The 13,831-nt window shown below is 37.5% G+C and overlaps 1 protein-coding gene across 1 annotated transcript in view; it reads right to left on the bottom strand.

Annotated features, from left to right (window-relative positions):
* LOC139143871 (uncharacterized) overlaps positions 1-11,599 on the bottom strand; it is a 53,052-nt gene extending 41,453 nt beyond the window's left edge. Inside the window, exons 1-2 of the mRNA XM_070714810.1 lie at positions 11,450-11,599; positions 3,067-3,254 (exon numbers count right to left, since the gene is read on the bottom strand). Coding sequence (XP_070570911.1) covers positions 3,067-3,219 — 153 coding nt within the window. The 5' untranslated portion in view covers positions 3,220-3,254; positions 11,450-11,599. The remainder of the gene's footprint in view (positions 1-3,066; positions 3,255-11,449) is intronic.
* Positions 11,600-13,831: the final 2,232 nt, after the last annotated feature.

Genomic DNA, 13,831 nt, shown 5'->3' with positions numbered 1-13,831 from the left:
GAGAGGCATTCTTCGCACCACATCTACACCTGCTTGTAAAAAATTCCTGGGGAGAACACTGTTGCATATTATATTTAGTATCCCTTTTCCTGCCAAGTCCATATTTCACCATCAGGTCAAGATCAGTGTTTCAGCCAGCTTTTTCTTGCATGGGGACACAGTGACCCATAGTAGGTCTGAATGGGGGACAAATTAAATTTTTGGGGGACATGTAATGTATTTCAATAAAACAACACAGTACAGTGTCATTATGTGTCATTATAACATGGTACTATATTTGGTGTTCAATAGGCAAGTCAGGTGAGTGCATTAACGGTCAGTAGGCCAATGGTGTTGTGCAAAATTGTGCCAACATGAAACTTGCAGTATCATTAAGTTTACTGCTACCACGTGGTATGCACATTAGCTGTAGGGCTCCCCCTAAGTCACCAAGATGATTAGCCAACTCATTAGCCAAATCAAAAATCTTGTAGCCACTTTGAACATATTTAAAGCAGTTTATGATCTCAAGTGTGGCAACAACTTTCTTGGTATTCAGGAGTCCTTCATTTTTCAAATCAAAATGTTTTGTATTTTACATTAAAGAAATATTTGTTCAGTTTTTATTGCATTAATTATCTGTGTTTTTATGACATTAAAGTGATAGAAATATTTTTTCATTTCTGGTGGTAAACTTTTACCACCAGAAATAAAATTAGGTGGCAATTCTAAAAATCAGGTAGCAATTTGAAGTGTATATTACCAAAGATACAGAATATTTATGTAGCATTCTGTCAGTGTTCACAGAATGACAACTTAATACATTTAAGCTACAAGCTCCTAATGTGGCAAATTTATGCAGTTTTTAAGTCATGATGAAAATTTTGTGAGCCACACAGATAAAAATTTTCCATGCAGAAGAAAGCATTGGGTAGCATAGTGGCAATGTAGATACAATTATTGTGGTGTTTAAGGCCCTGGTGTTGTGTCATAGTTGTGATCAAGCAGGCTCAATAGCATCTTAAGCATAAGTATTTTTCTTGAGACAAAAAGGGTTTGGCCAAACCCAAATCCTGTAAAACAATACACAATATTGATATTGTTCATTTAATTTCCCAATGTTTTAGGGTAATCATTGTTTCAAAGATTATGATAACATTTTAGCCCAGAAATATTTTCATTTATATTTTGATATCATCAAGAAATGTCTAGTGATGTTCACTATTATATCATTAAACTGGTGGAACCTGCAGAAATATTAAAATCATTCAGAATCACACCATTTCTTGTATAAATTATAGCAGTTTGAAATATGCCAAATGGACAATTTTAATAGCTCTACTTTTGAATTGTTGCTTCGATGTTAAGTTACCATGCAAAATTGCAGCTCTCAAATGTGAAGATTTGAAAATGAATATGCTTACTGCAAGTACTGTTGACAATTTCCCTTTGCCATGACTCGTAATAAAGTAGAATTTAAAACTTACAGTCAAGCTACATGCCATTTAAATTGGAAGGCACCAAGAAATTTCTTTTTAACATAAGATTGTACCTATTGGCCCTCCCTAGGTGGTTTCTTTTGAACCATAATTGTGTACTTAAAGGGTCTTCATTCATGACATCACGTGAAATGACCCAGATTTGACCTTTCAGAAAACCTCAGTTTTTCTCCTTTTCACTTGTACAATAACTCTGTTTGTGAAAGTTTCCTTAGAAATTATGGTTTTTACTATCAAACTGAGTAGCTGCAGGCCAAATTTTGATGCAAGCAATGTAGGTAAAACTTGAACTCAAGGACGACCGGTACGCGGCACTCACCTATGCAGAACCAAGCCTCAGTGTATTCATGTATTGTAGTATCGAACAGCAACAATGTTTGTTTTACGTACCAGGGAATTTGTAACTTTGTAGAAAGGAGAGTAAACTGTTTCAATACATTGCAACTTTGTAGGAAGGAGGGTAAACTGTTTCAACATCTTACAACATTTTATTGTTAGCCGTAGTTTTCTGTCCAGGAGGCACTGTCTAAAAATTCAATACTCAATAGCCACTAAAATATGGCCTACTCAGATTGCGTCATGGTGACCCACAACGGTTATTTTATGGGGACAAAACAAAAAAAAATGCGTCAAATGTCGCAATGCCGCACGCTGGCTGAAACACTGAAAATGGTTAAAATTAATGAAACACAACGTATTCCATATGATGTATTTTAACATAATACTGTACATTTGAAGGCTGTTGAAAACATAATACTGTAAAGTTGATTTTTTTTGGACAAAAGATGCTATAACATACCAAGCCAAGTGGGTGAAAATACGTCATGTTTTGGCTCAATACCGCTTTTTACTGACTTAGCTGATGGGGAAGTGATACAGCTATTACTGTCTGGCAGGAAAAGGGTTTTAAACTTGTGGAAGAGAGTTACAGTAGCTGTAACTTTTGATAATTGTTTTCACTATTTTTGCTTTATTAACAGTATGTAAGCTTGAAGTTCTTGCTCTACCCAAAAGCAAACTGACAGATCCACTATTTAGCTTGTCAACGTTGGGAGTAAGCACACTGCTATTTTTCACATTTGAATTGTAGTCTGGATTAAAATTCACTCATCAACAATGCCAATGTGACAAGTTGACAAGCTGAATACTGTCTTTCCCAGCATCCTTTGGGGAGTTGAACAAGAAAATGCAGTTGACATTGAAACAGTGAAAAATCATCAAAAGTTACAGTTACTATCATCAAATGCTCTATTTTCAAACTGAATGCACACATTATTTGTATTAAGGCTGTATTAATGAGTATTTTTTGAGTATGCACCCTAAAATGAGATATATGAATTGAGACAATTCATTTGCCTAATATCATGTACTAGCTATGCCACATACATGTAAGTCCTTTGTTTGAGGTTTCACAGAAATTAAAATACCACATAAAACCTTGCAAACAACATCTTTCATACTTTAAGAGTATCATTATATTCTGGTTATATTGGGGATACACATCATACATACATGTACAAACATTTCAGCCTTTGTTAACGTTTGTGTCATGAGTTTAGCATTTACTTTAAATTTGCAAAGATCTTACCAGTATTGAGTCATTACTGAGTCCACATTCACATGCTAGATGCTTCCAGTGATTGCAAATGGGAGGATCAAAGCAGTCAGCTAGTTTATCTTGAACACAAAACCTGATGTCATGAAAGCACCTCTGCAAAACTGACTCCAGTGTTCCGCTCATTGAGATGTCTATATGATACTAGAACACATACTAGTCTGAAATGAAGCAGAGCATTAATTATGTAGATTATTCTTTCTTTGAGTTATGCTACAATGTACATGATTATAACACAGTTATGCTACAATATACATGAGTATGGTATTAAACAATAAGAAAATTGTTCAATGCTCACTGTTGTCAGTACACATAATCTGGAACATAACATTTCCATGAATATATTGTTTGTTTAATTGCAATGCAACCCTAAATTGCAGATTAGTGATTTAGGGCCCCAGTGTTTCACCTGAGATGCTAGACCGGGGGAGGGGGGAATCAGTCCCCCTCTACACGAATTTTCGAGGGGGATTTTAAAATTTTTTGGGGATTTAACTGAAACATACATAATGACATCTTTAGTCTGTAAATTTCAACCCTTTTCCTGCTAAGTCCATATTTCACCATCAGGTCAAGATGGTTAAAATTAAGGATGATAAATACCTTTTAGACACTTTCAGATTTTTTATTTTTTTCTCAATTTAAGAAGTCCCAAACCCCAATAAAGTATATATTTTCTGAAAGCCCTAATATAGAGCTATCTGACCGACCACAGTACACGGTCATTATTTGCATAAGAGTCACGTGACAAGCGTTTTGCTGAACCTTCCAAAAAACGGTTTTTCCCCCCTTTCACGAGCACGCTGCAAGCTTTCCGGTTGAAATTTGTTCATTGACAAGCCTTGACAATATCCTTCAAATCCGTGCCTACGATTTATTCTCGGCAGCTCCATTCAAATTATATGGCGTGAAAATTACAATTCCTTGAAAAGCACCTTAGTCTAACACCTTCAAGAGCGCATAACAAAAAAACAAAAGCATATAAAGGAAATCCCAGACACGGATTTTGAGTTCATTATGTTTCCAATGGATAGTGTGAATTTCAAGCAGCTAGTGTTTGTGAGTGCGAATTGACGAGGTGCCAAAGAAGGCTACCTCATTCACACATTGAATTCGAGAAAAACGCAAAAAACCTGTTTTGCTACTTCGACGCCACGGCGTTTGATAATTAAACGTGCATTAACCTAAACGCGGGCATATTTTGTTACCTAGTGATAATGTCGACCGGGAATGACAGTTGTTCAAAGAAAAAGTCAGAAGAAAATAAAATAAATCGCGGAAAACCGCCAATTTTGGAGCCTTTCTTTTCGGCACATCGCTACAGCAAATGGCTTCAGTGGGGGAAAACAATGACGTCAGCAGTCATTACTGATATCGGGCGTGTCCGAAATTCATATGTAAATAAGCTTGCTGCGTTCCCCAGATAAACACTGCAACGCTAATTAGACATGATACTATCGGACTAATTGTTTATTGTTCACAAGTTGTGAGAAGTAATCAAATAAATGACGAAAAAGACGCCAAGCATCGCAAACCGACGAGTTCAACCTCCTACCACAACCATAGCTTACATGTATAATTAGGGTTTCCATACGAAGTTTGGTGGGTTGACGAGTAGCGGCAACTTTATCGTGCCTTCAACCATGTAGATAGCTACCTCCATGCTTCAACAAACAGCTCATTATAAATCTCCATTAACATGTATATTTAAATTATGTAGCGATAACTGTCCCAGCCACACGACCTGACTTTTTAGGCATGTAATTTGTCTCACGAGAGGTGTCATTTATTCATACATATAAAACACTACGGCCGTTCGCATCAAAAGGAAAGCTAGCTTGTGACCCATTGTTTTTGAAGGGTCACATCTCCGAACCACTTTGTAGCAAACAGTCTGAATTTATCACTGCCGTTTAAAAAGAGTTAGTAATTACACTCCGATTTTCTGGCTTTGTATTAAAGTAAGTTCTGAGCACGGACGTCTTTCTTGCTACCGCCATGGTTCTGAGCACGGTCCCTCCACAAAACACTGTGCCAGACACCGATCACTGAACGGCCTTGTCTGAAGCGGCGTGATTAAAACCATTTTGTTGTGTGGCTAGCGTAAATTTATTTATCTGTCTGTTTTTTGGGGTTGTTTTTACTCGTAAAATGTATTCGCCGGCATTTCACATTTGGTCAAACAACAATTTGATCGCGGGTCTCGGAGTGTTACAAAGGCAACTTGTTCTGAAAAGTGAAGTTTATTGCGAGTCCGTTACCACGGGATATTAACAGAATGCGTTATTTTTTGTACAAATAATGAAAAATGGGTCGTGTACTTCGGTTCAACACTAAAATATCGCCTTCTTTGACATGTTGAAACCAGAAATGGCATCGTTCGTTCGTAACTGCTGCCCATTGCGTTGAAGTACGGAGAGCAGTGGATAGGCAAGCAGCACTTCTCAGCCTGGTTGAGTTCATCCACGCGATAAACCAGTTGTCGATTCGAAATGGCAAGTTCGGCGATGATGTAATTTTTCAAGTTAACGTAATTATTTTTGTATTCTTGTTTGGTTTATGTTCCTATTAAAGTCTTGCCAAAGTTTAAAATTGCATCAAACGAAAATTGGAAATATTTAAAAAATACCGCCATTATACGGTGTCGCTCACATTTGATCAAAATTGGTACATACCAGTATAGGTACCAAAGATCAACAATAAATGTTGTTTCTATCTGTTCAGTGCAGAAAAATTCTACGTTGATGTTATGACAATGATTTCTGCACAGTACAACCAGAAAAAAAATACCGCAATTATACGGTGTCGCTCAAATTTGATCAGAATTGGTACATACAAGTGTGGGTTAACAAAGATCAACAATAAATGTTGTTTCTATCTGTTCAGCGCAGGAAAATTCTACGTTGATGTTACGACAATGATTTCTGCACAGTACAACCAGAAAAACAACAAGAAATATTTAAACCAGAAAAACAAGAATGACAAAAGTAATTAAGGTCTGAAATTTTAGGTACTGGAGATCAACTTTAGCAACATGCATAGCTGAAAGGTAGCTAGCCCCTCTTAGTTTGACCATAGACGCTCTTCCTCCCCTCTACTGACGGTCTTCCTCCCCTCTACTGTCTATGGTTTGGAGAGTTCTGTTAATATGTAACAGTTCATAAACAACTCCCCTCTACTGACGGTCTTCCTCCCCTCTACTGTCTATGGTTTGGGCAGTTCTGTTAATATGTAACAGTTCATAAACAACTCCCCTCTACTGACGGTCTTCCTCCCCTCTACTGTCTATGGTTTGGGCAGTTCTGTTAATATGTAACAGTTCATAAACAATGACAGGAAATGACTCAAGATAAGTGGAGTTTGCCTGTCACTCCTGCACACATGCAGAAATTCCCTTTTTCTTACCTCATTTGCACATTTTTGACACTGATGTGTTCATTTGAACAAATTCACATCTCAACCCCTACATCTACCTGTACACCAAATACTGAGATGGTAGCTTTGGCAGTATGGGAGCCTTTGTGTGTGACGGACATACATCCGCACACACCCACAAATATACAGACATGCAAATCAATTCAGCTTATACGATAACCTCACATTGGTATACCAAATGTGAGTAAAAAGATCATATGGACACGAATTTGGACTGTAATTTATATACCAATCGAGATGACCTTTGACTGGCCCATCATCTCATCATTGGTACATGCATATGCTGCGAATGTCTGCTCAAAAAGGGTCAGTGTTCTGGTTTTTGAATTGCTCCTAGCTCTTGTCATTCTGTGGAGATTGCAAACCAAAGCAAGGTCATTCGAACGTAATGTAGAAAAGTCGAGGTGTGTTACCCGCCAACGTTTCCCGATCAGTCAGAGGAGAGGGCGGCGTATATTTTCGCGCACAATTTCGGGGGAGTAAGCTTACAAGTTCTTGGGAGGGGATGTCGCCCGATCGACTGTCAAATTGTATGATATCGCAACCATTCCAAAAATAAAATGACACTGAAACCCTTGGTGAGGTACTTGGATATAATCGTTATTCACTGTGATGCACTGACGACGGTGCAAAGCTTACAACGCGAACTTTACCGAGTTCAACAGGTTTGTAAACACAATCACTGCATTAGAAAAAAAGATGTTTCGGGTTTTTTTTCGGTAACAATTAGTTCGGAGCAGGAACAATTTTGGATGTCGGACTTTATCAGGTATACAAAATAGAATCTGAAACGGACAAAATAATTTGATGTTCGGCATGATAGGTTGGGATTCTGGGAACAGTTTTTGAATGCTAGACATTGTATTGACCGACATTATATACCATAAAAAGTTGTGGTTTTTGGTTGTTTTTTTTTTCGGCCGTAGTTTCTTTCGGAGCAGGATCGAAGAATTTTTAGTATGGAACTTTCTTCTTGCGTGTCGACACACATGTAAAATGTTAACGGAAGTGGACGTAATTTTTTGGTTTTCGGTCGTAACATTAAGTTGGATGGAGAACAGTTTTGGTTGTCTTACAGTCTGTGGGTATGGACAGACGTACTAGTAAAACACGCGACACGTAGTTTTTGGCCGCAACAGCAGAAACTATTCTGTATGTCGAAAATTGGACTAGGCTTCGGAGAGACTGTGCTTCAATAAATATTGTTACGGTCCATTGTTGGGACTGTGCTTCAACAAACACGGTTACGGTTTATTGTTGACAGACGGGAGTAATCCTGGTTTTTGGAGAAGCCCAACGACGTCATTATGTAAATTCGGAAACGTTGTGTCACTCAAGATGGATTATGCAAATAGCGATGCAAATATATCCACGATGTTTACAAAAGCTCCCCGATTTGACATAGGATAGCCACGTGCATTTTTTTGATTTTTAAAAATCGTAAATTACATGGAAACCATTCCTTATCTTGAACTGGTGACACATCTCAATTCTGGGCCTTACTTTAATTAAGGCGTTTTCTCAGAGAAATTTGAAAATTCAACAGAAAAATGATCGATTTGGTATTTATCATCCTTAATGAAACACAACATATTCCATATGGTGTTTTTTAACATAATACTGTACATTTGAAAGCTGTTGAAAACATAAATACTGTAAACTTGATTTTTTTGGACTAAAGATGCTATAACAGACCAAGCCAAATGTGTGGAAATAAGTAATGTTTTGTCTAAATACCGTTTTTTACTGACTTGGCTGATGTGGAAGATATACTATCTGGCAGGAAAAGGGTTAAAGGTGTGCTAGTATTCACATCAAAATGACGAACAAATTCAAAGGCAGAATCTTGAAAAATAGTTTTTTTCTTTTTATGTTAATGAAAATAACCCCTAAACTAAAATATGTATGGGCTACCAGCCATTGTCACTGGGCTACCAACCTCAGAAAATGGTAGCTCAAGTGCACTACCAGGGAAAAAAGTTAACTTCGAGCCCTAGAACACAATCTGAATATCTGTATCAAATATCAAGGCAGTCTATTTAGTGGTTGTTGACTTTTTGTCGTTTACGGAAAATTTTCACTGTCCAACATCAACTCAACCCATGAACATGATGACCTTCAGTCATTATGTTAAAAATGACATCACCGATTATAAGAAACGTGGTGTTGAAGAAAATATTTTTGACAGAAGACTATGACGACCATTTTGTGTAAGTACAGTTTAACTTAGCAAAGTTAGGAAACCAACATCCGAAGATTTACTTCAACCAACACTTTTGGATTTGTTCTACTCTTATTATAAGATCGGTTAAATTTCTGGAAAATAGGCGTACATTTTTTATGTCTGTGTATCGTCTATACCGTACTCATATCTGAAAGACTATAATCAGTTCGCGACAGCGTAAACCTCTCTCTTCCTCTCCTGGCATTTCGTTGTTTTATTTTCTCAACATTTATGTATCAGTTTCAGGTCACTGCTCAATGCAATAGTTGATGTCAATTTCCCGTATCGGGCATGGTTTCTGTCGTTACTCTAATGTTCGTTTTTTGCTGTTATATTTGATATCAGACTCAAAACAATGCGAAAAACACTGATAATAATTATATATTGCACATCTTTCGTATCGAAAACTGGTAAAGTTTGCAACTGGTGACATGTCACAGCCTTGAGAAAGTTCATCACCATTGATCCAATGTCTGTGATGCTTTTGCTTCCAAATGGACATATTGAAATGAAGTGGTATGACAATCATATGAATTTTATCATGAAGAAAGTCTATGACTTTTAAGCTGGCCGTACAACCAACAATAAACATGGCGGAGCAATGATACCATCTTGGGAGAATCTGCTGATGGTTTTCATTGCGACCGCTGGTGAGAGAAAGTCATCAAATTTTTTCCCACTGGCTATTTGGCTTTGAATTTTCAATTGCCCTCATGTGCTAATTAAAGCTAAAAACAAGAAAGGCATTCTCTGTAAATCAATAAGCCTTTTGAATATGAAAAAATCAGACATCTGAACCTCAATGCAGTTTGGCAGTTGCTCTCTGAATCAGGACAGGGACATCAGTGAGGTCAGATTTCACATAGTAGCTATGGAAACCTACGGTTTGTTCATTGTAAGAAAGCATGCGATGTACTGCTCCTGCTCCCTTGGGCTGTGGACTTTCACCGTCTCGTCTCTACAATGTCTATTACCTAACCATGCTAACAATCACACCATAGTTCAGTGACATATGTCTTCAAGGTTAGCTACATTAATCTACCAATCATCAACCGTCAAACACATAAAAAAAATTGGTCGCAAGGAGACACTATCAATGAGTGGCACGCAGAATTGTTTTTACTAGTTTTGAGAACTTCTAAAATAGCTTGTAATAATATAATAATAGTTCTTTATTTCAGACTGAAATGTCCATATAAGGAAAATACAAAAGGAATCACCTGAAAAATTCTCTCAGTCCCTGGGATATATGCTTTTGCTCAAAAGTTTACAATTTGGGAAAAAAAAAAAAAAATACACACCAGAGCAAAAAAAAAAAAAAAAATTACCAAAAGATGCAATTGCTTTCTCCAATGACAGTGACATATGTCTTCAAGGTTAGCTACATTAATCTACCAATCATCTGTGTACCTTCGCACATCGAACCGATATTGTATAATGCCTATCACCGTCGAAGTTTATGTCTTTCACTGTTGAGTTGTATTTATCCAAAACACATTTCTAGAAGAGTCCCACAGAGCAGTCAAATGAAAGGATAATTGCTTCAAACGAATGAAATTGCACAACGAAAGAATGAAAATCAACAGCATATTGTGGACATGATTTAAAACAATGGCGCTTGGGAATGGCACATGGCGCGGCATTTAAAATCCCACATATTTACTGCATTTGGTCGTACCGATTTATCACTACTGAAGACTAAACACTATACTACACTAACCTTGTCGTTTATGGGGTTTGGTATAAGCACAGACACGTCGATCGCGTTCCATAAACATTGAGCGTGTTTCTAGGAGCCACCATTACCGGAAGTTGGAAATGGCGGCTCCAAGAAATGTTTTTGGAACGCGATCGACGTATTTGAACAAATACCAAACCCCATACACGACAAGGTTAGTGTAGTATAGTGTTTAATCTTCAGTAGTGATAAATCAGTATGACCAAATGCAGTAAATATATGGGATTTTACATCAAAATGCCGTGCCATGTGCAGCGTGCTTATTTTGTATGCTTCAGGGCCTTCGGCATTGTAGCTCTACTGGTGAGCGAGGTCGCAAAAACAAAAACTCACCGACCGCCTCACCGTAGAGCTACAATTTTGCAGCTATGACACTACTGTACTGTATCGTACGTAATATTAAACCAAAGGATCACAGGCGCTCCTTAGCTGGTTAGTCTGCTAAGTAGATCGATTCTCGGTTCGATTTATCGATCCTGTAGTCGATATGCCCGCCACTGCAACCTAAATACTCACATTTATTTATTTAGTATTTAGGTTGCAGTGGCGGGCATATCGACTACGGGATCGATAATCGAACCGAAAATCGATCTACTTAGCAGACTAACCAGCTAAGGAGCGCCTGTGCAAAGAATCGAAAAAAAAAACACGACTAAATCAACGAATTAGATTGCGCGAATTACGTTAAAGTAATGCATCGGTAAAGGCATATGTAAATTGTGCAGGGTATTGCGATATAGCATTGTAAGTGTCACACAGTCACTCTAACCAACACCTCCATGCTACATTGCTATAACAATAACCATGCCATAAGCCCATATTGTTGACTCATATCAATGCAGTGACGTATAGCCATGTTGATCAGCAGCAAACACTTATTTAGAACAAGACATGGTCACAATATTATCCTTCAGTACATATACGCTCTTTATTTTTGTAATTGGTGAAATTCAGCTTACCTGCCGAGTAGCTCGAGCCGCTGGAAACTTTTAAAAACTTGGTAAATATCCAAACGTTTCCGGCTGAGGCGTTGGCGCAGACATCAAAATATGGCGACTGAACAGATAGTGGACAAACTTTGACCTTTCCCAGGAACGTTAGAAATATCCGCTTCAGAATACGAATGACATTACGGATTCCTAGCGGAACCTTCAACTACTGTGAAGCGATGGACGACGCCTCGGTACAAAATGAGACAAATCTATTATTAGTATGAAAACAGACAGGACTATTGTTCCTATGTAAATTTACGAAATAATTGTTACTTTTTCTAGTGATTTGAACTCTTGACCAATTTTCTGTGTCTGCAGCAGACCTGCCAGGTCGCAAGTCGCGTTGCATGGGGAAAAAAACATGCAATGTTGATGAACGCAATGCGTATGTTATCGTAGGATACTGTGGCGTCTGTTGTCAACATAATTCTAAATTTTACATAAAAACCTCGCTATTGGCAGTCTCGGGCGCTAAATTTTCGACGTTCGATCTCTCATACGTCCGTTTTCTGCATTTGGGACTAAAGTGACAAAAATACTCAAGCAAGACAACAAAGACACACAAGTTGATATCAGAATTTTCTTGGGGGGGGGGGCCTGGAGGATTTTGTTTCCCTGGTGATTTTTTCCATGCGCCCCGGAAAAATTATGGAGAAAATCTATGGCCCCCCTTTCATATTTCCTGGGTTATTTCCATGGCCCTCAAAATATACATGCGTACATACTAATACAGTCTGACAAGTTTATCCCACTTTGCAGGAACAATACAGTGACATATGATATAACAAAATGTCTCAGAGTTACAAGTAAGTGGCCATAAAAAGCTCGTTTGCCCTGTATCTAATGACACGAGAACGAAATTTTTACCGTCCTTTTATTGTGATTTACCGGCGAATATAATATACACACACACACACACACACACACACACACACACACACACACACACACACACATATATATATATATATATATATATATATATATATATATATATATATATATATATATATATATATATATATGTATATATATATATATATATAAGCCAAGATTCTATTCGTCGCTGTGTGGGGTCGGAGGCACGAAGGCCGTAAGCGACGACTAGAATCTAGGATATATATATATATATATATATATATATATATATATATATATATATATATATATATATATATATATATATATTTTAACCTATTCCTTGAAATATGATTAAATTTTGATAGTAGCCTACTGCTAAATAGAAACAACACGTTAATGTTCTAAAGGAACGCTAGCACAATACGCCATGAAAGTCTTACAGACTTGCTAAAGCGTACAAATTACTTGTATTCATACTTCAATGATGTGACTTTAGAGTACGAATTAAATGTTAGGGGAGTCGTCTGTATTTCATAGAATATTTAGTATAATCCATACCTCCATGGTATAATACACTGAAGGAAGGCTTTTGATTGGATGAGCATTGACTCCATCTGTGCAGTGAGGAAAAAATTAAGCAGTTTTCTAACTTCTGATGACACCCCGAATTTTACCAGACAACTCTTGACTATAACAAGTGAATGCTCCCAATCGAATCCAGGCATTATGCAGAACCGAAATACCCTCAGTTGTTGAAGCCTGCGATGCGCAATGGAAAACGGTCGTTTTCGATGAGAAAGTGCCGTAGACTACAATGTCGAGTGTAATTAGTAAGCAAGCTTACACGTTCAGTGATTTTATCGAGTATATTGACAGTATTTATTGCTTGCTTGCAGGCAGAGGATTAACATTACATTTTGTAGCAATAAGAGTTATTTAAAATAATTTCTGATATAAGTGATAATAATAAGAAAAAAATGTCTAGGCATAATGTATACAATGTAAAAATGTGGTCTGTAAGTTGTTTATTCGATGACAACTCTTTAAGAGTACTTTATTAGAATAATGAGCTGATTTTGGTGTGTTTTCAATTGAGAGTTGAATTTCGTTGAGAAAGTTGTTTCTTTGAACTTCATACTGTGGACAGACATTTCATCTTAATATACTGTATTGCTGGGCAGAAAGGAAGCTCAACTCTGATGAAATACCAAAGCAGTGTGATTGCTCGCGACATATACACGTAAGGTTGGTCACCAGCTGCAATAATTGTAGCCTTGGTTGGCCGTGGGGCTTGGGCTTCTGTCGTGCGGCTCGCGCCTAGCCCCAACCAAGGAGTAGAGGGTACAGTACGTTGACGCGTGGTCAAACAAAGAAAATTCAAGTATCCGAAAGCTTATTGGAATTCACCCGAGTCCATTTCTGATTCGGATGATAAGACTGTTCTGTTCTTTTGTATGCAAATAAAGGCGGAAACCGGACGATATACGA

Source organism: Ptychodera flava, chromosome 1 (assembly GCF_041260155.1).
Source record: "Ptychodera flava strain L36383 chromosome 1, AS_Pfla_20210202, whole genome shotgun sequence".
Classification (NCBI taxonomy): Eukaryota; Metazoa; Hemichordata; class Enteropneusta; family Ptychoderidae; genus Ptychodera; species Ptychodera flava.
Note: the sequence above shows the minus strand (reverse complement) of the source record. Positions and strands in the feature narration are given on the sequence as shown.